This window comes from Cervus elaphus, chromosome 33 (genome assembly GCF_910594005.1).
Source record: "Cervus elaphus chromosome 33, mCerEla1.1, whole genome shotgun sequence".
Lineage (NCBI taxonomy): Eukaryota > Metazoa > Chordata > Mammalia > Artiodactyla > Cervidae > Cervus > Cervus elaphus.
In genome coordinates this window covers 64,196,906-64,223,085 of record NC_057847.1, presented here as the reverse complement: position 1 = coordinate 64,223,085, position 26,180 = coordinate 64,196,906, and the positions used below count along the sequence as shown (strand labels likewise).

Below are 26,180 nucleotides of genomic sequence, written 5' to 3'. Positions count from 1 at the left end.
CCTCAGTTTATGGGATTGTCTAGTCAAGAATACTGGAGTGGGTTGCCATTTCCTTCTCCAGGGGATCTTCCTGACCCAGGGGTTGAACCTGTGTCTCTTAAGTCTTCTACATTGGCAGGCGGTTCTTTACCACTAGAGTAACCTTGGAAACCCAATTATTGAGGTATAGTTGATTTACAATTTTGCATTCATTTCAGGTATACAGTTGAAGTAACTATTTTTGAGGTCCCTTCTCCTCCTTAGGATTCTTGGTAATTTATTCTAGGAATGTTTCTTTTGTTGCAGGGGTTCCTGAAATTTGAATTCTCTGCCTCAAAGAAATGCATTTCTAAATGAAACTTTGAGTGGTTGTGGCAGTCCACCCAAGGAAATGTTTGTCCAGGGACCCTTTTCCTATTCCCAATAAACTGTTCTCCTACATGTAAAAGAAAATGTAGAAACATCTGTTGTAGGATATTCAATTTTGAAAAAAACTTTTAAGTCAAATTTCTTGTGGTGGTTAGTTCTGTTTATAGGAATGCTAGAATCTAACATTTCTAGATCCTGGGGGGACATCTCGGTTGGGTAGCTCTTTTCCAAGTGGAGGTACATAGGGTTAAGGTTTGGGAGTGTGGCTGGCTGTGAGAATGGTTTGACCATGGCCACATGGCTGATGTGGCTGAACAATGTCCGCCCTTCTTACCCACTGTGCTAAGTTGTCCATCCCTGGTTCTTTATTCCCCATCAGGTAAGGAAAAAGGGATTTCCGCACTGTGGAAGACAACACATAAACCTGTTGCCCTGTAGAACCTTATGGCAACCTTTCTGATCCGTCTTTACACACCAGCTCTTCATTTTCCTATCTTAATGCATGATAGCCCCTGCTGTCCAAGATGAAAGTCTAGTGGTCATCTGAGACTCCTCCCCCTATCCCCTTCACTTAGTCGTCATTCACTGTCCTGCCAATTTGACCTCTTGATTGTGTCCACCTACCATGTCTACCATTACCCTGTTGAGGCCTTTATCTGACTCAGTCTTTACCCAGAATTGCATGATCCTGCCTCCAGAGCTATGGTCAGGCCCTCTTCAAATCCTCTGCATAGTAGCCAAGATCAAATATGGTGGTCTTTCTGCTTTTAAAAGTCTCCAGTGATTTACATTGTTTGGGGCTCTTGTTGAACAGGGGACGTTGTCCAGAAACATCTGCAGACCCTTTGCACAGTATTTAGGTATAGGTCCCCTCCTGGACTCATCAGTAGAAAAGGGGCATTTGGAATGGAGTTTGGGCTTCTGTATGATGAAAAATATTGAAAAATCTCCCCAAACAGGAAGAAACTCAATAAATAATGCTTTCGGAAGCAACGGTTTTTTTTTGTTTGTTTGTTTTGAAATAATTATTTAACAGGAAGTTGCAAAAATAGTACAGAGTTTTATGAACCCACCTCCCTCAGCGATGTCATTTTATATGCCAGAACATTGACTACTGTTCAGTTGCTCAGTGGTGTCCGACTCTTTGCGACCCCTTGGACTGCAGCACGCCAGGCTTCCCTGTCCATAACCAACTCCCGGAGCTTGTGCAAACTCATGTCCATCACGTCAGTGATGCCATCCAACCATCTCATTCTCTGTTGTCCCCTTCTCGTCCTGCCTTCAATCTTTCCCAGCATCAGGGTCTTTTCCAATGAGTCAGCTCTTCTTACAGGTGGCCAAAGTATTGGAGTTTCAGCTTCAGCATCAGTCCTTCCAATGAACACCCAGGACTGATCTCCTTTAGGATGGACTGGTTGGATCTCCTTGCAGTCCAAGGGACTCTCAAGAGTTCTCCAACACCACAGTTCAAAAGCATCAGTTCTTCAGTGCTCAGCTTTCTTTATGGTCCAACTCTCACATTTACACATGACTACTCGAAAAACCATAGCATTGACTAGACAGACCTTTGTCGGCAAAGAAGTGTCTCTGCTTTTTAATATGCTGTCTAGGTTTGTCATAGCATTTGTTCCAAGGAGTAAGTGTCTTTTAATTTCATGGCTGTAATCACCATCTGCAGTGATTTTGGAGCCCAAGAAAATGAGGTCTGTCACTGTTTCCATTGTTTCCCTATCTATTTTCCATGAAGTAATGGGACCAGATGCCATGATCTTTGTTTTTTGAATGTTGAATTTTAAGCCAACTTTTTCACTTTCCTCTTTCACTTTCATCAAGAGGCTCTTTAGTTCTTCTTCACTTCCTGCCATAAGGGTGGTGTCATCTGCATATCTGAGGTTATTGTTATTTCTCCCAGCAATCTTGATTTCAGTTTGTACTTCATCCAGCCCAGAATTTCGCATGATGTACTCTACATATAAGCTAAATAAGCAGGGTATCATTACACAGCCTTGACATACTCCTTTCCCGATTTGGAACCAGTCTAATGTTCTCTGTCTGATTCTAACTATTGCTTCTTGACCTGCATACAGATTTTTCAGGAGGCAGTTAAGGTGGTCTGATACTCCCATCTCTTTAAGAATTTTCTACAGTTTCCACATAATCAAAGACTTTGGTGTAGTCAATGAAGCAGAAGTAGATGTTTTTCTGGAATTCTCTTGCTTTTTCTATGATCCAGTGGATGTTGGCAATTTGATCTCTGGTTCCTCTGCCTTTTCTAAATCCAGTTTGAACATCTGGAAGTTCTCAGTTGATGTACTGTTAAAGCCTAGCTTGGAGAATTTTGAGTATTAGTTTGCTATACCTAAGTAATGTTTTTTTTATTGCCCATTTCTCTTGCTAGGTTAGAATGTCAAACTTCTTGTTATGTGGACTCATGCGTTATTTCTCAACTTCATCGGGACACTTGTTTTTTTAACATTTATTTAAACTTGGCTGCATCTAGTCTTAGTTGTGGCGTACTGGCTTAGGTTCTTTGTGATATGTGGAATCTTATTAGTTCACTGACCAGGGATCGAACACATGTCCCCTGCATTGCAAGATGGATTCTTAACCACTGGACCACCAGGAAAGTCCCGTGACACATTTTGATTCAAGATCAGCATGGACAGTCTTACGTCTGTGAGTACAGATGGTCATAGCAGTGGTCTTTACTGTATGTGAATGTCCATAAGATTTTGATAGCTGTCACTTGTTTATCCTTGCAAGTGGATTATACCCCCAAAGAATAAATCTGAGCCCTGTAATTCTATCCGGTGACCTGAGGTCATAACTTTCATATGTAAAAAGTCAGAACTGCCACAACAGGTTTTATGCTAGAACAGTGCAGTTATTCTTCTTGAATCTAAGATACAGTTTGCTTAGAATGATGTCCATGTGAGTTGTTTCCCAGGCACGTGTAAATCTTGCTTTGTTTTATCTTATTTAGATGGTAAAACATAAGGGTATAGGGATTGTTTTGTGTTGTTCTGTCTTGTTTTGGTCATAATTCTAAACTACAGCTGCTTTGAGGGAATGACTCTAGGCTGTGAATTTGAAAGTGGAGTTTTGCTCTGAGTGACAGAGTCCTACTGAATTACTATGGCTTATAATGAATTCAGGGGGATGGGTTTCAGGCTTTTAGGTGCTGACCTAGGACATTCTTTGAAGCAGTAATCTTTACCAACACCAGGCATTGGGCTTGGTGACTGAGCTCTGCTCCCTTCTCCAGCAAAACTGACAGGCGAACTAGAAAAATCCTTTGTGTCAGTCATGGTGACATTTTGCTGACACTTGCCTCCGCTTTCTGCATCTCAGACAGATTAGTTTGCATCTTTTGAAAAAAGGAACTGAGGGGCAGTAAGGAAACCACTGTCTGATTCAGAATAAAACCTGGTTAGCGGAGGCTGGTGATACGTTCTAAAATAAGGCAGTAGTGGAGAGATTTCTCACCTCAGTCACAGAGGCTGCTGGGGAGCCTTATAGGAGTCCTGAGACTTATTCAGTAACACTCACCTCTCATTAAGGACCAGGCACTGTTGCAAATTAAAATCCTGCAGATTAGACATTTTACAGACAAGGATGCTGTATCTCCATTTCTATAACTTCCCAAAGGGAGAGGTGCATATGTGCATGCTTAGTCACTTCAGTCGTGTCTTACTCTTTGCAACCCCATGGACTATAGCCCACCAGGCTCCTCTGTCCATGGGATTCTCCAGGCAAGAATACTAAAGTGGGTTGCCATGCCCTCCTTCAGGGGATCTTCCCAACCTAGGGATCAAACCTATGTTTCTTAGGTCTCCTGCATTAGAAGACGGGCTCTTCAGCATTAGTGCCACCTGAGAAGCCCCGAAGGAAGAGGGCTCAGGGCCAGTTCTGAAATTTGAATCTGGATCTTGCTGCCACACCAGATTGCCTCTGCATCCGTGCAAGACACTCGGCGTTCAGCTCCGACCCTCATGAGTAGTTCCCAGGCGGGCGTCTGAGAGAGGACCGCAGAGTCTGACTTCTTTCACGGCTGAGAGGCTGCCTTCCGAGTGGAGAATTCAAAATGCGCTAGATGCCATGTCCCTTGATGATGGGTAATAACCTCATTAGGCAGGAAGGAGACTTGGTGGTCTGAGGAGAGAAGGAAGCAGCCAGCTGCAAGTTACTCATCTGGTTCGTTTCTTCGTGTTTTTCACACTGTCAGTGAGGTGGTGAAGCAGTCAGTGGGAGCTGAGATGGAAGCTCCTGTGAATGGTCAAGACCTTGGGTTCTGAAGAGAGATTCCCAGAGCAATGATGCCTGGATTCTCCTGGGACAACACTGGCAGGCATCTTTATTGACCACGGAGCTGCAAAGACTTGCCCCAACAAATATCAAGTACTTAATTTGCAGGACTTGAATCCCTTCCTTCAAGGAGTTTGAATCTTAACCGGGCTACATGAAGCTACAATGTATATATGTATCCAGAATTCCAGATGATAGAGGTGCCTTCCCAAGGGACAGCCGTGTGACTTTGTCCTTGTTCAGGGCAGCCAGCCATCCTGGTTTGCCTGGGTGCTTAGAGCAGGATGGGCTTCCCTGATGGCTCAACAGTAAAGAATCCGCCCGCCATGCAGGAGATGTGGGTTCAGTCCCTGGGTGGAGACGATCTCCTAGAGAAGGGAACGGCAGCCCACTTCAGTATTCCTGCCTGGAGAATCCCATGGGCAGAAAAGCCTGGCGGGCTACAGTCCCTGGGGTCACAAAGAGTTGGACACGACTGAGCAACTAACAGTTTATATGAGGGCAGAGTTGGTCACCCCACCTTCAACAGTCTTTGTGGGTCCTCGGCAGGTCACTTACACTTTCTGGATCCTGCATCTCTCTTTCTAGATGGCTTTTAAATGCCCTTCCAGTTCTTAGGGGTGGCAATTAGATGTCACTAATTCACAAGCTTGTGTTGGGTAGAGCATGTGGCTAGAAGCTAGAGCTCTGAAGCCTGTGAGACTGATGATCAGAAATTAGTATTTGGTTGAGAACAATAGTGACTACTGTTTAGAAGGTTAAGAATGGTTAGGTGATTAGGATAAAGTAACATACCTGTGATGAGGTGGCCTGAGCAGGTGAACAAGACTAAACTCCTTTGAACTTGGGCCCATCTGAACTTAAAAAGTTAGTGCAGACATTGATACATACAGAGTTCTGTCCTAAGACTTTGGTTTTCTAGTTCTCTGGAAAGACTGAAAGATGTAGCCAACCCCTGACTGTCTTTCTTCCCTTGAGTGGTCCCATGTCTGGATCTGCAAAGTGGTTGCCACCTCTAGATGGGTCTCTGGTTCATCACAACCCCTGTTTTCCCTCGTCCACCACTTTCTCCCCTCAAACACATTTCCCCCCCATTTTTCTCTCTGCCGCATTGACTTATCTGTCTGGTAAGATGGAAACTGTAGCCCAATAGTGCTTAGAATTTGGGGACATGCTTAAAATTACATTGGCTTTACTCAGGCCAATTGAATCATCTTGGGGAGGGGGGTTGGGCTGACATTTGTATTTAAAAAGTCTCCCCAGGTGGTTTTGAGCACTGTAAGGGTTGGAACCAGTGCCTTAGCATGATCCGGGGGTAGGTTTCAGGGAGGAGAAGCACCGTGGGGCAGAGGAAATGGGGAAACAGTTTACCTTGTTCTATTGGTTGGGGCCGTCACAATGTGAACACAACGGGAGCTGAAAGTGTTAGTTGCTCAATCATGTCCCACTCTTTGCGATCCCATGGACTGTAGCCCTCCAGGCTCCTCTGTCCTTGGAATTCTCCAGGCACGGATACTGGAGAGGGCAGCCATTCCCTTCTCCCGGGGATCTTCCTGAGCCAGGGATGGAACCAGGGTCCTCCTGCATGCAGATGGATTCTTTACTGTCTGAGCCACAAACTGAGCTCACTGGGAAAAACTCAGGGAACTTTTTCTCAAAGCAAATATCCCAAGGGTGTATTCATGGCACATTTTGCTAAGGCATTAATAAACTCCCCCCAGATCTTGCCGCACTGCTGCAGGCGTTTAAATCATTTATAATAATGACCGTAGTGTTTTGCACAGAATGATTATCAAAGTATTTTTTAATAGGCTTATAAATCTAGTGGTCCTGAGAGGCAAGTGACATGAATATAGTGTATTCCAGGCAAGGGATAAAATGGAGGTGACACAGTTAAAATGAACTTTGGGGGTTTCTGTTTTGCACAGTGGCCTCATTTGTGTGTAATTCCCTCACTGTAAACCAGTTTCTGCCATCTGATGCCCACTTGCCCATCCCCCTCCTGCCAGGATTGCATTCTAGGTTATGAGAGTGGTCATCCTGAATGATCAAAACATTTGAGAAGTTGGTCAGTAAATGTATGTTCTTATTTGAATCTTAAAATAAAAGGGACTTAGGTATCACCTATTTCTGCGGCTTCCTTTCAAGGGCAGACAAAACCAAGGTGTTGAGATGTTAAATAACTCATTTAAAACTCTGCCCCTCGTCCTGGAAGTCTGTGCCTCATGGTCCCCTCCCTCTGGTTTAGAGCTGTTCTCCCTCAACCCTTGTGACTGCAGAGAAAATGGGTCTCTCTCTGGCTGTGTACCCTTCCTCAAGCTTGTGGCTTGCAGTCAGTAGCTTCCAGAACTTTTATTCATCCTTTATCCCCAAGTGACTAGCCTGGAGCCTGGCATTAGTTGGAGCTTAAAAAATGAGGGAAAATGAAGGGAAAGGATCTAGTTTATGTCAGGGGGTCTCTGAAACTTCTGGGGGGGCTTCTCTTCATCTCCTGTGTCTTTGGGACACCCTGGTGTCACGCCTTGGGCAGAGCCCAGAGTTAGCATGTTCTGCACATCTGTGTGTGTGTGTCGGGGGAGGGTGACACTTGTCTCTAAGGGCAGGGACCATTTCTTGAACCTTCGGTGTCTTCTCTGCAACATACAGAACCATGAAGGGCACACAGTGAGCTCCTTTGTGCATGTTTGTCTGATGGGAGGTCTCTGTGCTCTATTCACTTTCTCTGGTTTTGTTCTATGGAAAATGCTAAAAAATGCCACCTTAGCATCACTTTGATGAAATCACATGGGAAAGAGGGTAAGATTGTGATCTTGTTCTAAATAGGCAACATGTTAGTTATCGCCCATCCTCCTCAGGATAGCCTCTGCAGTGTAAGGTCTGTGTGTGTTTTCATCTGCTTTCTCTATCTGGCTGCCAAAGCTCTCATATTGTAATTATTTTGCTGATCGTATCAATTTTGGTTGTGCCTCCTCAGACCTTTGAAATTAAGTCTCCACCATGAGGTGGCTCAGTAGTAAAGAGTCCACCTGTCAATGCTGGAGATGCAGGTTCAATTCCTGAGTCAATAAGATCCCCTGGAGAAGGAAATGGCAATCTACTTCAGTACTCTTGCCTGAGAAACGCCATGGACAGAGGAGACTGGTAGGCTACAGTCCATGGGGTCGCAAAGAGTCAGGCACGACTGAGTACACACGTGTGAGGTTCCACGCTTAGCCCATCCTGGGTTCTCCTCCCTGACACGGGAGCCAAGACACCTCATAACAGAGATGCTTTGCTGGCTGCCAGTGGGGATAGGAATGGGTATTTGCAGGATCACCTGGGAAGTGGTTTTCTTTTTTAATCCCCAGATAGAAGCCCAACTCAGGATGACTAAACTGGGGGAAGAGGATGAGGGAGGGCTCTGCTCAGGGCTATATCTTTTGAAAAATTTCTTGATGATTGTTATATATCTCCCCAGCTCTTCATTTGAAAAGAGCTGACTAACACTCAGTGGAAAACAACTGTTATGTATTAAGTACTTATTGTGTTGGCTTCCCTGGTGGTTCAGACGGTAAAGAATCCTCCTGCAATGTGGAAGACCTGGCTTGGGAAGGTCCCCTGGAGGAGGGCATGGCAACCCACTCTAATATTCTTGCCTGGAAAATCCCCATGGACAGAGGAGCCTGGCAGACTACAGTCCATGGGGTCTCAAAGAGTGGGACACGACTGAATGACTAAGCACAGCTTGTTTTATGTGCCCAAGCAAGTGATTTAATCCCTTTGGTTTTTCACAGACTCACTCCATTAATTCATCAGTGGAATACCTTCAAGATGTCAGGCTCTCTGATAGGTACTGATGCATCCAAGCCATAGTTAAGAAGCCAGGCTGGAGTCTATAATAGCTCTACCACTTGTAGCTGTGTGGCCTTGAACAGATTGCTTATGGCCTTTCATACCTCAGTTTCCCCTGCTCTAAGTGGGGACAGTCATCATCCCCACCTGATCAGCTGAGAGGATGTATGATAGGTGATAACTGACAGCTCTCACTGCAGTGAGGAGGAGGACAGTCTCGCCTTCAGAGACTGGATACCTGTGTGGAAGCCAGGGTCAAGTGGGGAAGCACCGTGGTTAGCGTACATGACATTTGAGCCCATCGGTGCTTTCCCCATCTCACCGTATGGCCTTCCATCTCTCTACACTCCACCCATCAATACCTCATTTATACCTGTAAGTGAGGAGCTCAGCTATATGAATTTTTCTAGAAATATCCCAGAATTCTGTATCACAGCTTGTCAAAGAGTGAGGCGGTGTCATTATTGTGAAAATCCTTTTTGGTCAGAAGCACAGGATGATGCTCCTAGGCCCTCCTGAGAGGCTGCCGGCCCTTATACCAAATGGTGCTAAGTTATGGTCCTTTTCTGCAATTACTTTCTGTGCTGTCATCTCCATCCATGCCCTCCTTATTTGTATCTCTCAGTACTGGAGTAGAACCAAAGGTTACCGGGAGAAATCAAACGACCAAATGTGTTACACCAGTGTGCTTGATTTTATGCAAACAACTTGGTAATCAGTCTGAGTTCTTGAGACTGTTGTATCCTTCTCCCCTATCCTCTGTCTCCCTTTTGTACTTTTAAGGATCCTGTGATTACAGCAAGCCCACCAGGATAATCCAGAATCATCTTCCTATTTTAAGGTTATTCGATTAGCAACCTTTAGTCAGTTCAGTCACTCAGTCGTGTCCGACTCTTTGCGACCCCATGAACCGCAGCACGCCATCACCAACTCCTGGAGCTTGCTCAAACTCATGTCCATCATGTCAGTGATACCATCCAACCATCTCATCCTCTGTCGTCCCCTTCTCCTCCTGCCTTCAATCTTTCCCAGCATCAGGGTCTTTTCCCATGAGTCAGTTCTTTGCATCAGATGGCCAAAGTATTGGAGCTTCAACTTCAGCATCAGTCCTTCCAATGAATATTCAGGACTGATTTCCTTTAGGATTGACTGGTTTGATCTCCTTGCAGTCCACGGGACTCTGAAGAGTCTTCTCCAACACATACAGTTCAAAAGCATCAAGTCTTTGGCACTCAGCTATCTTTATAGTCCAACTCTCACATCCATACATGACTACTGGAAAAACCATAGCTTTGACTACATGGACCTTTGTTGGCAAAGTAATGTCTCTGCTTGTTGATATGCTATCTAGATTTGTCATAGCTTTTCTTCCAAGGAGCAAGCATCTTTTAATTTCATGGCCACAGTCACCATCTGCATTGATTTTGGAGCCCAAGAGAATAAAGTCTGTTACTGTTCCCATTCTTTCCCCATCTGTTTACTGTGAAGTGATGAGACCAGATGCCATGATCTTAGTTTTCTAAATGTTGAGCTTTAAGCCAACTTTTTCACTCTCCTATTTCACTTTCATCAAGAGGCTGTTTAGTTCCTCTTCACTTTCTGTCATAAGGGTGGTATCATCTGCATATCTGAGGTTATTGATATTTCTCCTGGCAATCTTGATTCCAGCTTGTGCTTCATCCAGCCTGGCATTTCGCATGATGTACTCTGCATGTAAGTTAAATAAGCAGGGTGATGATAAAGAGCCTTGACTAAAAAAAAAAAAAAAAAAAAAAAAAGAGCCTTGACGTACTCCTTTCCCAACTTGGAACCAGTCTGTTGTTCCATGTCTAGTTCTAACTGTTGCTTCTTAACCTGCATGCATATTTCTCAGGAGGCAGTTAAGGTGGTCTGGTATTCCCATCTCTTGCAGAATTTTCCACAGTTTATTGTGATCCACATAGTCAAAGATTTTGGCATAGTAAATGAAGCAGAAGTAGATGTTTTTCTGGATCTGGAACTCTTTTGCTTTTTTGATGATCCTACAGATGTTGCCAACCTTAATTCCATCCAATACAGTAATCCCCCTTTTGTCATGTAATATAATAGGTTCTGAGGATAGAATGTGGACATATTTGGAGAACCACTATTCTGTATGCTACAGCATGTCTTGTTCCTTTTTGTTAATTAATTACCTATATGTTTCAAAAAAGATTAAAATATGTAATACATTTAAAATGAAGAGAAAAAGATGGAGCAGGGAGAAAAGTAGAGAAAATGAAGAGTCAGGAATGAGGTTTAAACACAAAATTGACGCCAATTTGTTTCCTAGAAGTGGGCTGTGATTTTGGCTCTGGCTTTAGCCACTTGAAAGGTGAAGCAATATCAGTTATATTTTAACATGTCATTGAGTAAAATCCAACTAATTGTTCAGATGCCCAGATAATACTGAGAGAACTTCCCAGGTAGCGCTAATCATAAAGAACTCGCCACAAAAAAGACACAGGAGATACGGGTTCGATTCCTGGGTTGGGAAGATCCCCTGGAGTAGGAAATGGCAAGCCTTTCCAGTATTCTTGCCTGGAAAATTTAATGGACAGGGAAGCCTGGAGTGCTGCAGTCCACGGGGCCGCTAAGAATCAGACATGACTGGGCACGGCAACAGCATGATGCTAAGATGAAAGAACTTTCTTCTCTGGGTCCTTCGAAAAACAAAAAAGAATAATGAGGAAAACCTTTGCCAAGTTTGTGGTAAACTCAGAGATATGTTTTATCCGGCCATTTCCTTTTTACTGCTTTCTATTTAGGTTAAATATACATTCCTTTGAAGATTTCTTCCAAGAAATGTTGTCTAGGGTCAGGGCAGATCCAGAGGTTGGAAACGCCTAGAGCAGCAGTTGCCAAGGATGGTGCTTATGCTCTGGGGATTCTTGGGGTTTCCCTGGGCTGTCATTCTGAACGGTGATGATGTCCTTTTTAACGTTTCTATTTTTGAAAGTCATTAAATATAATATATATTTACAAACATAATCTCCAATCCCCCTTTGAGATGGAATGGTTTGAAAGCCTCCCAGCATTTATGAAGAGCTTATATCATGGTCAGTAGTTCTGAACCAGAAACCCAGGAAGTTTTTGGACATGGTATGTTATAAAAATATTTGTTTATACCCCTAATAGGCTGTTGGTTACAGATACAACACATAAGGAACACTGAGGTCAAAATACAAATTTGATCATTTTACTGACAATTCTGCCAGTTTTCCTCCAGATTATCTTCCTTCTAGCCAAAAGTTGGATTCATCTGATCAGGATTCTTTTGGCATATCTTACAGTATTTTTTTAAAATCAATATTTAGAAAGAGAAAATATTTTGACTGTGATAGTCATTTTGTCTTTTAATTTATTAGAATTAAAGATTCATACACCTGCAATGTGTTACTTGTGGAGAAATGCTTCCAAGTAGCTGCTGGAAACCACCTGTCTTACCCTGATATTTAGAAACAAAACAAGGAAAACTTAAAAAATAAACTTATGGGGAGTTGGAGATGCCAGTTAATTCTTCCGTCTGGGTTCTGAAGTAGAGGGAATAGTAGAAGCCAGATGAAGATTACAGTACCAGCTTTATTAGAGTAAGCTGGGTTGGAAGATGGATCTTGGGTGTAAGACTTCTGACCCATCCTAGATGGAAATTTACACAGCTGCCTGGATGTTGGCCAAGAAGCCATGGGCAGACTCTGCTGGGTAGAGAAGCCCCGTCTCTTTAACTCCTGGAGGCAGGGAAAGGGGGAGTGCACCCCTACCCCAAGGCAGGAAGCCCAGCAGTCCACCCTATCCTCCCCACTGAGATGCTGTCCTTCCTGCCCCAGAAGGTCTGTGAGCACTGATGATAGAGTAGTTTTAGTCCCCTCTGTGGTTCTTACTGGGAAATGGAACACACATTCTGTGTGAAAATGTGTCCAGAGGAAGTAAAGGGTCCTCCTTTTTTAACCATTTGATTTGTTGTTAAATTCGTATATAAGAAATTGGGCTGTTTCCTGTCTGGTTTTGTTGCTGGGACTGGTAATTAGATTGCTTTCTGGTTTTGAATAGACATTGGGTCCCCACCCCAAATGTGTACTAATAAGACTGTAATTTTGAAATTGATTTTGTTGACTAATCATACGTTTTTCTCACATAATGAGCCTATTGTGTGTAACAGCCTAAATAGGCAAAAGGTAATTTGTCATTAATCATTTTGCACATGAACAAAGATGGTATCAAAATGAATGAACTTCATAAACTAATATCATGTTTCAAAAATGAAATAGGCATTAAGAAGTATTTAGAAAGTTCCTAAAGTACGTGTGCTTGTGTGTGTGTGTGTAACAGAATGAGAGATGGTTAAAGAGCTCATTTGTTACAAAAGTTTGGGCTAAGTCAATCTAGAACAGTGGATGGATGAAGTCATCCTTCAAATAGAGTTTCTTTCAGAAAGAACTTTAGTCATCCTTCAAAAATAGTTTCTTTCAGCAAAACATTGAAAGGCTTACAGTGGTCATAAAGTCAGTTATGTGCCCTGGAAAAAGCCAGAATTAGAGGCTTTTCTAGAAACTTAAATATTGGTTCACATCATCTTAGGCAAAATTAAGCATCCTCTGATAAGGATGGTTACCTGGGTTGAAGACTGTTTCACTTTGAAGTCATCTGGGACAATAGAATTTTTAAGCAAGTTTTCTAAACTGAGTGCTTCAGCAATTATAACACAAAAACCCAGTAACCCCCTTGCCCCTGATGATATCTAACTTTGCGCAGCACAGAGTATATGTTGGGTTGCTGCATAGAATGATTCGCTGTGTAGAGTTATTTGCTGTATCAGAGTTAATGTTGGAAGACGTGGATCCAAACATGTCTTGGATTTTAGCAAAATGAATCAAAATCCTGCAGATGTCATTCTCATTGAATGGATGCATCTTACAGTAACTAAGTCTATAAGATAACTGGTTTTCCTGAAATGCCTCCAGTTTATTCAAAAGTAATTTGTTGTTGTTTAGTCTCTAAGTCGTGTTGAACTCTTTTGTGACCCCATGGACTGTAGCCCGCCAGGCTCCTCTGTCCATGGGATTTCCCAGGCAAGAATGCTGGAGTGGGTTGCCATTTCGTTCTCCAGGGGATCTTCCTGACCCAGGGATCGAACCTGCATCTCCTGCATTGGCAGGCGGATTCTTTACAACTGAGCCACCAGGGAAACCCCATTTAAAAGTAATACCAAATCATTCATTTCTTTGCACATTAAAAAAGAAGAATTATGCTGTTTTCTCCACCATCCCCCACTGGATATTAGTGTCTGAGAGGCTCTCGTTCTTAGTATCCTGGATGAGATAAAAAGCAATGCATCTTAAACTTTAATGTGCAAATGCCTGTATATCTCATTTTAAATGCCAGTTCCAATTCAGTTGCTTTGGAATTGGGCCTGAGATTTCCAACAATCTAGCGGCTCATCTCAGTGCTGCTGGTCCACAAGTCAGACGAGGTTATAGAGGTGCTGGTTACTAGAGGCATTGGTAGACATTGAGGTCATTATTTTAGCCTCAGATAATCTCTCATCTTTGGAGCCAAGTGCCAAGGAGAGATTAATAAAAGCCCTAACAGTCCAACATTCTATTTCAACACGTCCTTCCGTAGCACAGAGGTCTAACAGGGCTCTGTAGTCAACTAGCCCTTCCTGAAAGGCTGCCTCCTTGGGCAGGGTGCCTTGGGCATTGACCCGAAAAGATCAGCATGTGATTCCTGAAGGAGAAAACCAGAAGGCCTTGCATATAGATTGTCGAGTAAACAGCACACCTGCATTTGTACAGAAAAGAGAGTTTATCTTTATAAATACTGGGTAGACCATGTTTTGGATCCCACTAGATAGGATCCATAGACTTGATAGAAAGGATATCTTTCCAAAGATGTAATGGTTATCACATCTGCCTGTATACTAAATAAAAATACCCTTGCTTGGTTAACACCTCAGACCAAGTTAACCAGAATCTTTAGGTGTGAGACCTGGGCATCTTTTTTTTTTCTCTTAAGGAGCCCAGGTGATTATTGGGCTTCCCCGGTGGCTCAATGGTAAAGACTCCGCCTGCCCATGCAGAAAACACAGATGTGTGTTCGATCCCTGGGTCAGGAAGATCCCCTGGAGGAGGAAATGGTAACCCACTCCAGTATTCTTGCTGGGAAATTCCATGGACAGAGGAGGCTGGCAAGCTACTGTCCATGGAGTTGCAAAGAGTCAGACATAACTGAGTGAACACATATGCAGGTGATTCTTAAATGCATCAGGGTTGAAAGGCCTGGATTTAGGCAGTTCTTAACTTGGAGGGCAGGAAACTCTCCTGAGATGCATCATTTAACTTGAGATAATTCATCATTTGTGTAATCCTGTAACTTGTGACCAGATATTTGTAGTTACTGGGAGAGCTGACCTTGGTTTATAAATAAAGGGACAAGTAAGTTTATCATCCAGTGTTGGATGGTTAACTTCTTTAAGAAAATTTAGCCTTGGGGCATTTATGACCCAGGATCTGCCAGAGTCCAGGACTTTGTGCTTCATGGAGATTTGCTATAACCCCATTTTAGAAGTGATGGGAAATTCATTAAACTGTTTATGTTTGATAAGCCTCTGGCCACTTCCAGTGGTGTGTGCATGTTTGCATGTGTATGCACTCATCTTCTCACTCATCAGCTAGTCTTTTTTTTTTTTTAAAGAAAAAGAACTTTTAACTTGCTGATCTTTATCGATCCAGTGCTCAGAGAGCTGTGCTATTCTGCAGACAGTGCAGCTAGAACACTTGTGGTCCAGCACTCAGCCTGTGCTCCACCCATGTGGAGGAGTAGGGTTCTGGGGTGATCGGCTTACAGGGTTCTGGGAGCACTTGTTGAATAACGAGCTTTATCTTGAGGCATTGTCCTACTTTCTGGAAGTAACTTTGATGATCTTTGTGACTCTGGTTTTCTGGGGTCATCTAGGGCCTGTTGTCATTTGTAGATGTTTTCTACATATAGAGAGTTACTAGAAATCTGATCCTCAGGGGGAAAAAGTACATTTCATACTTTAAAAATTCCTTTGTGGCTTTATTGTCCTTTGGCTCTAAGTGGAAGCGAATATTTGAGTGTTTCATCCAACACTGAGGAGACCTACCTAACAGATTTGCACACTGTGTGATCTTCTCACAGACCATTCCTTTTTTCTTCCTGGAGAGTCATTATCGACCTGTCATAATGTGTATTCACGGTTTCCTGGGCTGGAAGCCAGATGACAATCCTTTCCTATTTAAGACTGTCTGATGTAGCATCGGAGATTGTCTTCTCAAAGGCTTCTTCCCTGTGCCTTGATTTGTAGACTCGGATCTTTGTGGAGTGAAGCCTCCATGCCACATACTAATTAGTAAACGGGGGCATAGCCAGCCCAAGCATGAGCTCCTTGGCAGGTACCAGGATAGCACTGGGACTGAAGGATGTGGATGAAATGAGACTCATGTGACAGTTATGACAGTCACATCCTCAAATGAGGATGTGACAGATGAAACGCATCTGTCGGTCAGCTTGGGACAGCGTCAGCAATCAGCCCCTCTCCCTGCTCTGCCCTGTCCGTCTGTGGCCTCAGTCTTATCTCAGGGCTCTGAGTCTGCGCGTCTTCAGGGCTGGTGACTTGACTCCTGAGTTCACTTGGTTTGCTTCTCCTTGCCCTGCGATCTAGTCCTACAGCCTCGCCTTCCCGGAGCCTCATCCAGTGGGGTGGGTGATGTCCTGCTGGTGCGCTAAGGCGCTGGTTATCAACCTGGGTGCTTTTATCCTTTAGGGAACATTTGGCATTGTCAGGAGGCACTTTTGCTTGTCACAGTTGGGGGTGGCAGGTTCTAAAGGCGTCCATCTAAAGGTGTCTAGTAGCTAGAGGACGGGGTGCTGTCAAATTCGTATAATGCACAGGACAGCCCCTTACGACAAAGAATGATCTGGTCTCAAATGTCAGTTGTGCCAAGGATGGAGACACCTTGGATTAAATGGGTTTATTTCATTTTTCAGGGACCCATGCTTTTTGTTGTGGCTTAGTAGATGTTTTCTGAATTCTTGGACTTGCTGTGGTTTTATTTTTGTTGTTGTTGATGATGGGAAATTCTGTCAACTGTGAATAACCGGTGAGCCTGGTAAATGAAACTTACAGAACAAAGATACTATCTGATCCAGAAGTGACAGCTTCCTCCGCACTCCTTTGTCACCTTTCCTTTTTGTCTACCTGCCCGTAATGTGCAAGCCTTCTGCCCAAGAGGGGAAGTCAAAGAATACAGTCATTGTGTGCCTTTCCAAGTGTTTTCCTTGCCCCTCTGCTCCCCCTAGTGGAGATGGCCACATACACCAGAGGACAGTTGGCGGTGGAAGTGGGGAAGGAATGGAATAGAGAGGGTGGGAAGGAGGGCCTGTTATGGATACAGACTCATTAGCTTTATTACAGTATTTGAAAACTTATTTATTAATGCCAGTTATGGAGCCCCAAACTACACTCAGTCAACAGTGAAACTGCAAGGCAGATCTTGCCTCAACTGGGCATGGCTGGCCATTTCCCTTCCGTCTGTCCACATGGAGAATGCAAGTGCCGCCTGATAAATGCAAACCGGCCACAGGGCTGTCTTGGTTTGATCACTTCAAATGTAAAAGGCACGGGTCATATAAAACCTAAGCATCAGAACCACCCCAGCCACCGCCCCCACAGAAAAGGTGTGTTGCTTTAGCCGGCGTCTTTGGTTAGTGACTCAAAATAAGACTTGTTGAGCCGGTTCCAAAGAGAACAGGCTGTTTTCACTTCGAATGTGTTTTTCCTGTTTATAAAGGACTAGAATCAGGTGGAGAGGGAGGTGGGAGGGGGGATCGGGATGGGGAATACATGTAAATCCATGGCTGATTCATGTCAATGTATGACAAAAACCACTACAATATTGTAAAGTAATTAGCCTCCAACTAATAAAAATAAATGGAAAAAAAAAAAAAAAAGGACTAGAATGTGTCAGAGGACCCAGTCTAGAAGGTGGACGAGGAGGGCCCTGTCTGTACGTGTTCCAGCAGCGCCTCCAACACTGTTGGTTCCCAGGTCCTTTGCTCCACGAACTGGGAGGCGAGGTCCTGGTTAGTGCAGCTGTCCAGGACTCACACCTCAGGCCGGGGGCAGCTGGTGAGAGGGCCCCGGGACTGGCTTCAGGTTTTGGTGGCATTGAACCGTGCAGCCAGTGAGTATCCAGCTTTGGGGCATCTTCCTAGGAATTTGGACTTACTTGGGAGGAAAAAAATGTTTTGCTTGTCCTTGCCTCCTGCTCAGCTTCTCCTTTTAACAACAGAAGATACCGCATTTAGAGCAAGACTCCCACCCCAGGCCATCTGCCTGCCTTGCACCAGTAATTCCATGAATGTATGTTTTTCTTCTTTTCATCTGCTGATTCTCCCAGCTCCTCGAGCTTGGTACGGCATTACAGTAGACTCACAGGTCCTTACCGTCACTGGACTGTGGTTTCTGGTTGGGGTTTCATGTGGTAAGTTCCTTCGCCTTTGAGTTTTCTGCAGGCAGCTGGGAGATACAGCTTGGTGTGGAGCAGATCAAATGGGATCAGGAAGCTTGAGCTATGGTTTGATTCTGAATCTCATTGGAAAACAGTGTTTTCTGGACCGCAGTGTCCTTCTCTGTGAATGAGAGTTTGTACTTGGTTATTATTTTCCTAAGCAAGATCTCACGTAGTATCCCAGTCTGCATACAGCTATTTTATACACTTTATTTATTTTTTTTAAAATTTTTTCCATTTATTTTTATTAGTTGGAGGCTAATTACTTTACAATATTGTAGTGATTTTATACACTTTAATTTATCCTACTTCCTTTTAAAGTGGATGACTAGGCCAGTGAGCTACTCTGGAAACTAAGAATTAGTGAGATGGTGTGCACGCGTGTCTAGTTAGCACACAGGTGATTTCTGTGCTGCATTTTGGCTGTAGATTAGTGGATGTCCAGATTCACCGTGATAGCAAATGGTAATGGCTACTATTTTTTAACACCAGGCTCTCTAAGTTGCTATTAATGTAAATTCGTACAGAGGCTGGAAAGAAAAGTGGTAGGGAATTGTTTCAGAGTTGAGTCATTAGCATTCTCTAAAGACTGTTATTGTTACTTGTAATGAAGAATGATCAGCCAAAATGTCTCTGAAACATACAATTTATGATGGACCCTCATCTGACATTTAATCTGGGTCTCATAGTATTTGGTATCATGCAATCTTACGTGAGTAGATATGTGGACCTGAATTTTATAAAACAAATAAGATCACTGCCAAGCATTAATTTTCCTACCAAATTAGCATAGGAATTCAAAGTTTAAACTCCACATACAGAGGTATGTGGAAGTTTTGTTGAGAATCTATGGTATAAAACTTTTCCCAGCCAAATTTTTTAAAGGAAGAAATATTACGCTAAGGAAGACAAAATTCAAATGAAAACATTTGTGGAACCTCAGAAACATCTCTGGGGACCCGGAAGTCCTTTGGAATACAGTTTGAAGACCAGTAACCCCTATTCATCTAGTTTACCAATGTGTTCTGTAGTTCTACAACTTTCCCCATTTTACTTACGCAGAATCTGAGACAGACTTACTTGTCTACAGTCCCACAGTGCTAATGGGTGGGACCAGCTGTGGCTTTCCAGGCCCTAGATGCAGGAGTTCTTTCAGTTCCCCTTCATCACTCTTCTGATGTCCTGGGATCATCTTGGATACCCAGTGATGGAACCAACAGCCTCTACCTAAGTTTCCCCCAAACTTCTTTCCCCTCCTATCCCTCGTCTTGGACATCTTTTTGGTCCTAAAGTCACTGCCCCTCGAATTATTTTCTGAAGCTTTTGTCCCTTTTTTTTTTCTTTTTGTATCCATCTACCACCACATCCTCTTTAGTTTAACACCCACCTAGTCAAGGGCAAAGTAGTCGTTCACTGCTATGTGACAGATCCTAGGGTTAAAAACTCCCAACAGTTGAGGTTCACTTACATTCTCAGAGTGTCCAGCTTCTTTGTGGTTCACCCCGGTGGTGGTCCCGGAGGTCACTGCTCATTTGTATTTTGTCATCCCTGCCATCCCATTCTTTCATCTGGCAAACACATAATGACCATCCCCAATGTGCAAGGCAGTCCCATTCCTGGCACTTCCTGTCTCTAGGGAGCTTACAGACCCTATAGGGGAAATGAAAGAAAAGATTATCCGACAGAGAAGTAGTTAAGAAGCTCTTTAGAAGGAGCACATACTTCTGGGGGGTGCTCCAAGGAGGATGGGCCCTCCTCAGTCCAGGGATCCAGGGAAGGTTTTAGGCAAGATATGGGGTTCATTTGTGAGATAGTGGTGGGGTTTCCAAGGCAACATGGATGAGTACAGTGGACTCAGGATTTGTGTGTGTGTTTTTTTTAATAGTTTAATGTATTTCAATAGCAAACTTAAAAACATGTACTTGCATGTAGGACAACTCAGAAAAGTATAGTGAATGAATGGAATCTACTGATAAAAATGCTACAAATACCATTTAGTTGCAGTCAACAAGAAATTTACCTGTTTTTAAAAAAATCCAAATGCTGGCGTTGTCCAGAAAAATTTAATAGGTTTATTTATGTTGTTGAACTGCTGAAACTTGTTCACTGAAACATTTTGACTTGCATTAATGCTTTACGTCCCCACATTTGTATTAAAAATTCACATAAATGAAAGTGGAAAAATTGCCAATACTGATTCCCTATCCCCACCCCATTTTCCACTTGCAGTTATATATTTAGGTATCTTTTGACCCCCATGGCGGGGGGGATATTTTAACATTCAGAACTACCAGTAATAGGAAGAAGAGAATTTTTCTTAAATGTTTTTTTGCATCATAGTGGTTCTTAAACAGGATCTCTAGGGATGTGGTGCGCGAGCTGGATATTTTTTGGCATGATGGTTACACATTTGGCATAGATACAATCCAGGTTGATGTCTTTTAAAAGGCAGCAGGTCTTGCTTGCCTCCTGCAGAGCACCAGTAGCTGCAGGCTGGAAGCGCAGATCTGTTTTGCAGTCTTGAGCAATTTCCGGCACCAGACGCAGGAACGAAAGTGTGCGAGTCAATTTCACCAGGCCTGTAACAGTGAGGTTTCTCTAACCCCCTAGTAGAGGGCACACTCTTGTGAGCAGCTGGGGTAGCCAGTTGCTTCTTTGATGCTTGACCATGGGTGGATTTCCTGGCAGTCTGTGTAGAGACCTCCTTCCTTACCCTCTTCTGCCCTGGAGCTTGGCGAGCTAGAGGGTGCACTGGCTTTGGAGAGCTAGAGAGTGATGGTGGCGTGGCAGCAGCCTCTGCGAACACAAATAGGATTTCTTGAATATTACTGTGGAGGGGGAGGCAAGAGGGTAGGCCCTGATGGCTGCCATCCAAAGACAGGTGGGAAGATCGGGTGACCTCTAATAGGACAGCAGAGTTGTGGGAATGACTAAGTGCAGGCAGTGCTACCCATGTGCATGTGGTACCTCCAGGCTGTGTTGGGACTGTCCTGTGGGCCTGAGGAAAAGGTCAGATCTCTGTGTCTGGGGCTGGTATTGCTCCTGAAGGGATACGCATTTCTATCTTCATCCATCCTCCAAAGACACGGGTCCTGATGTGACAAATGGTCTCCCACTAATGTCAGATGGGCCTTTGATGGAGCTTCCTCACTGCTTCTTCAGTCTGGTTCTGACCCCTGTACAACAGGGCTGATTTTGAGAGTTTCCTCAAGTGTGTTGAGAAATTGGCATCTGGTAGGCAAAGCAGGCCTCGCCTTGAAGAGTGATTGATCCAGAGCTGAGAAGGGTTAGCGTTGCCTGGTAAACGGGTGGCAAATTTCTTTGCATCACTTGCTTCTGTTGCAGGGCCTGTGGTCAGCCCTTAGTGAGGGTCCAGCCTTATCTCGGCTGTGGAAGTAGGGGAAGGGGTGGGTCCTGACTGGGGCCACAGTACACCTATGAGGCTCCTCTGCCTGTCTTCAATTCAGCTCTCCCTCCTACCCCACCTTTGGAGGTGGGCTTGCTTGCTTTTTGTTTTTTGGAAAAGTTTTATTAAGATATGTTTAACATTTCATACACTTTTCCCATTTAAAGTATACAGTTCAGCGTTTTTAGTATATCCACAGAATTATGCATCCATCACCACAATCCATCTTAGAACATTTTCACTCGCCCTCAGAATAAACCCTGCAAGACTTAGTTGTCACCTCCTAATTCCCCCCCTCCCCTCAGAACCCTAAGCAACTACTGTGCACATTCTACTTCTAGGATTTGCCTATTCTACTAGACTGTTCATATAAATGGAATCACGTAATATGTGGTATTTTGTGACTGCCTTTTGTCACTTAGGATTTCTGGGGATCATCCATGTTGTAACATGTATCAGTGCTTCATCTCTTTTTATTGCTGAATAGAACAAATCTGCCCCATTTTGGTCATCCATGTGTCACTTGATGACCATTTGGGTTTCACTCTTTGTCTGTTTTGAATAATGTTGCTGTGAAAGTTCATGTATTAGTTTTTGTGTGGACGTATACTTTCATTTCTCTCAGGAGAATTCCTAGGAGTGGAGTTAGCTGGGTCATCTGATAACTGCTTAGTCATTTGAGTAAGTGCCAGACAGTTTTCTGCATTGGCTGCACCATTGTACACGGATGTAAGGATACATATCCGCCCACAGGATATAAGGGTTCTCCTATTCCTACATCCTCACCAACATTTGTTCTTATTTGTCTTGTTTGATTATAGCCATCCTGATGGAGGGGAATTGATATTTCATTGTGCTTCTGATTTGCATTTCCCTAAAGGCTAGTAATTTTTAGTATCTTTTCATATACTTTTATTTTTTTAATGAAGATGTGTTTCCTTGCCAAATGTGATCTTTGATCACATTTCAAAAGGGAAACCCTATTTCAGCGTGTTGATGAGTGGATGGGAAGGGAGGAAGTGATCACTGTTCTTTTAGGAAGTGATTTTACTATGTCTGGGTTTTCTTTTTGCCCCTGGCATGTATCACCTGGGTGGGTCCTGCCTCTCCCCAAAGCCGAGGCAGAGAAGCACCACCTACTATTGGGTCCTTGCTCAGTTCTTGGGCCTGCTCTTTCCTTTGCTTAAACTTCGCAGCATTGAGTGGCTTCTTCAGGGGTTCATTGGAGGAAGCAAAGCAGGGCTTCTCGTATGAAAGCTGACAGGTAATTCCTGTCTGCTTTGGGGGCTCTCCTAAACTAGCAAAAGAAAATTACCTGAGGCTGTCTTTCTTGGTAAGCATCTTGTTTGCTTGCTCTGGGAAAATCCCTTCAGCCCTGGCGTGACATCGGCTAACTGGCATATGGCTTGTTGAAAAGGAAGTGCAGCCACTTCCTGGGGTGGAGGGGGGCCTTCTGAGCTCAGGCCTTGAGGATGGGAGCCCTGTCTTGTCCCTGTTCAGTCCCCTGACACATGCTCAGTGCATCCTTGTAGTGATGAACGCAGGTGCCTCTCAGCTGGTCCATGCGAGAACGGGCTGAATGAAGTGCCACCGAGCCTGGGTAACCAGCTCATTCAGTCTGTAGGGGTTTTATTGGTTCCCTGGCCGCATCGTTCTCTGAGAACACAAGCGGGGAGTCTCTTAAAGGTGTCATGGATCCCATATAGAAACTGGTAAACAGTCGACGTAGACAGTGTTTTACAACTTCAGGCTAGGAGGGGGCATCATACCCTGGAGGGAGGGGAGGAGTCCAAAGCAGATGGGAATGGAGCTGGGTGGGGGTGAGGAGGGGGAGACAGGCTTGGTTTGGATGATCTGCATGATGTGGGGCAGGCTCAGCCAGGTCTGGGGAGTAGCTTGAGGGAAGACAGGGAGACCCTGGGGGTTAAGAGGCTAGCAGACTGGCGATGTGGAGGGTGTGGTGGGCCAGAGGAGCTTATGGGATGAGAAGAGGGAGATACCGCCACGCGGACTGGCAGAGCCGTGGAGCGGCACAGTGAAGGCATCTGCCTGCGTTCGGGGTTCTCAGACGTGAGCGGGCATCAGAATCGCCTATTGAAGCACAGGTGGCCGGGTCCACCCCTCCTCCCACTTGCTGGCCGCCTCCAGTTGCTGATTCAGTAGGTCTGGAGTGAGGCCTGAGAATTTGGTTTTCTCACGGATGCTCCTGCCGCTGCCGAGTTGGGGACCACACTCTGGGAGCCACTGGCTTAGAATTCAGCAGTTGGTAAACTTTTTCTGTTAAGGGCCAAGAGTGAATGTTCTAGGCTTTCGAACTACGGTAGGATTTCAGTCACATGTTCTTCATTGCTTTTTACAACCCTTTAAGCCTGTTCAGACCATTCTTGGCCGTAAACAGATTGGCAGGGAAGAGGAATGGTCTAGGGAAGGCAGGGCCTGGTTTGCTGCCTCCTGGGCTGGCTGGCCATAGATTCTTCTCTGCCATGTAGCCAACTGACCTTTGTCAAGGTAATCTCCGTGTTGTTGTTTTTTCATCTGTAAAACAGACATAACATTAATAGTTCCTACCGTATAGGACTCTTTTAAGAATTCAATGAGCTGAGGCATGAAAAGCATCTATCACAGTGCCTGGAACATCACTAGAATTTATGTATCATTTACTATCAGTATCAGTAGAGGTATTACCAGCTACTGATGACGGTTGACAGGCGAGGAAAAGAGAGAGGAAGACCAGCACAGATCTGGTTCATCATTGACCCTGAAAGCTGATTGCTCCAGGGTCCACTATCATTTCTTCTTACGCTGCTCAGGAAGAGGAATCCTTTCACCCGCAACATAGGCACACTCAGAGTACATCCTGGGTCGGTCCCTCGAAGGAGGGGATGCTCAGCCTCTGCTTTCAGACGCCTAAAGAATGTGCCATTGGTGAGCCGGCTGGTTTGTGAGTCCAGGACTCTCAGAAGGGGGCCCACCTGTGCTATTGCAATGCATCTGTAACCCATGCTTCAGCCTCATTTGTTGGGAAGGCTCGATTCAGGACCACAGTGCAGCCTATGCTGATATGAGATAGCATCTGGCTGCATTGGTATTGAGGGGATGCCTTGTAACCTCTCATTTTGCCCCGTGGTATGAGTAAAAATGAGAACCACAAAAACGCAGGCTGTCATGTGCCCCACATTTCCTGTGCTGAAGTGTGCAAGTGAGAAGTACGGTTCAGCTTTTACTCGTGTAGCTGGCACGAAAAGATAGTCGGGTGCCCCTTGCACAGCCTCTCTGCGCCGCTGTCTGGGGAGAGGCCACCTGGTGGCCCTGAGACCTTCAGCTCGGCTCCAGACACTGCTACTGAAAGCTGACCATGCTCAAATAATACCGTTGCAGGAGGGCTCGCTCCTTTCCTTGTCTGATGACCCCCTAGGGGGCATCCACTTTCTGGCTCACCTCTCCAGCTACGGGCGCTCATCCTTGCCAGAGCAGAGAATCGTGACTTGGTAAGTTCAAGTTTCACAGGCACAGAAGTGCCTGCTGGTGATACGACTTCACCCTCCTCTTGGGTTTTTGCTGACATTCAGTGAAATATCCTTCCATCTCCTCCCCACCTTGCAAAACAAATTTCCTGTTTTGAACTTGGTCCAGACTGGAACAGCCCTGCTACTACACCTGTGAACACGCGCAGACACACATTCCTCCCCTCCGTGTTTGTACAGCTTTCTGTCGACCGGCCAGATTTCCCCTCTCGGCTTACAGATCCCAAATCATAACACAAGATAGGCTACCAGCAGATGAAGAAAAAAGGAAGTGCACCTTTCAGAGCTGTTAGTGAAAACAAGGCTCTGGTTTATTTCACCGTGTTTTGCCACGAGGACTCTGCTAATTTTCCCCCTTCTTCACAGCAGGATGGAAGCAAGGCAAGGAAATCAGCTGATGCAGGAGCCAGAGTGAGTCGAGGAAGCCCGCAAACCCAGCCAGTACCATGAGCTCGCGTCTCCCCTCTGCGCTGTAGGAGCCTGGGGCAGGTGAAGTCGGCAGAAAGCAATGGCTTTCTTCACTCCGTGGAAGCTGTCCTCTCAGAAGCTGGGCTTCTTCCTTGTGACTTTCGGCTTTATTTGGGGTATGATGCTCTTGCATTTTACCATCCAGCAGCGAACTCAGCCCGAGAGCAGCTCCATGCTCCGGGAGCAGATCCTGGACCTCAGCAAGAGGTACATCAAGGCACTGGCCGAAGAAAACAGGAACGTGGTGGATGGACCCTATGCGGGGGTCATGACGGCCTATGGTAAGTTCTGCACTGCCGGGGCGCCTCCGTCCAATTCTGCTTTGCCTCCGAGGGACCCCAGAGGCTCTCACACTTGGTCATGGATTGAGTCTACCCCTTGCCACTCCCTTCCTGGCGACACATGGCTCACAAAGGGATGCCTTGAGAAAGTTAAAGCAGTGCCCTTTGGGAGACTCTGACCTCTTACACACACTGACGCGTAGTGCCCGGAGCAGCGGGGCTTCTCTCTCGGCGCTCTGTTGGTTGTATTGCAGCTGGCTCCTCTTCACTGGACACATGGCTGGATTGCATGATCTCATCTGGGAGGATGTTCAGGGAATGTAGAAAAATAGTCTCATTATTGTTCCCTAAACAAAACTTAATTAGGACGGGTAGGGACGAGGTAAGGAGGGTGAGGAGGAATGTTCTAGGCCTGCCAGAAAACTGAGAGCCAAATGTGTGCCTCCCTCCGGCCAGTACGCACGTC

The 26,180-nt window shown here is 44.8% G+C and overlaps 1 protein-coding gene across 7 annotated transcripts in view; it reads left to right on the top strand.

Annotated features, from left to right (window-relative positions):
* Positions 1-26,180, top strand: part of MGAT5 (alpha-1,6-mannosylglycoprotein 6-beta-N-acetylglucosaminyltransferase) — a 395,868-nt gene that overhangs the window by 123,535 nt on the left and 246,153 nt on the right. For 3 of the 7 annotated variants that reach the window (XM_043894629.1, XM_043894627.1, XM_043894628.1), the window contains one exon: positions 25,335-25,714. In XM_043894629.1, the coding sequence (XP_043750564.1) occupies positions 25,474-25,714 (241 nt within the window). In that variant the 5' untranslated portion in view covers positions 25,335-25,473. Of the gene's footprint in view, positions 1-24,680; positions 24,930-25,331; positions 25,715-26,180 lie in introns of those variants that run through there. The other 4 variants (XM_043894630.1, XM_043894624.1, XM_043894625.1 and 1 more) reach the window with 2 other exon arrangements.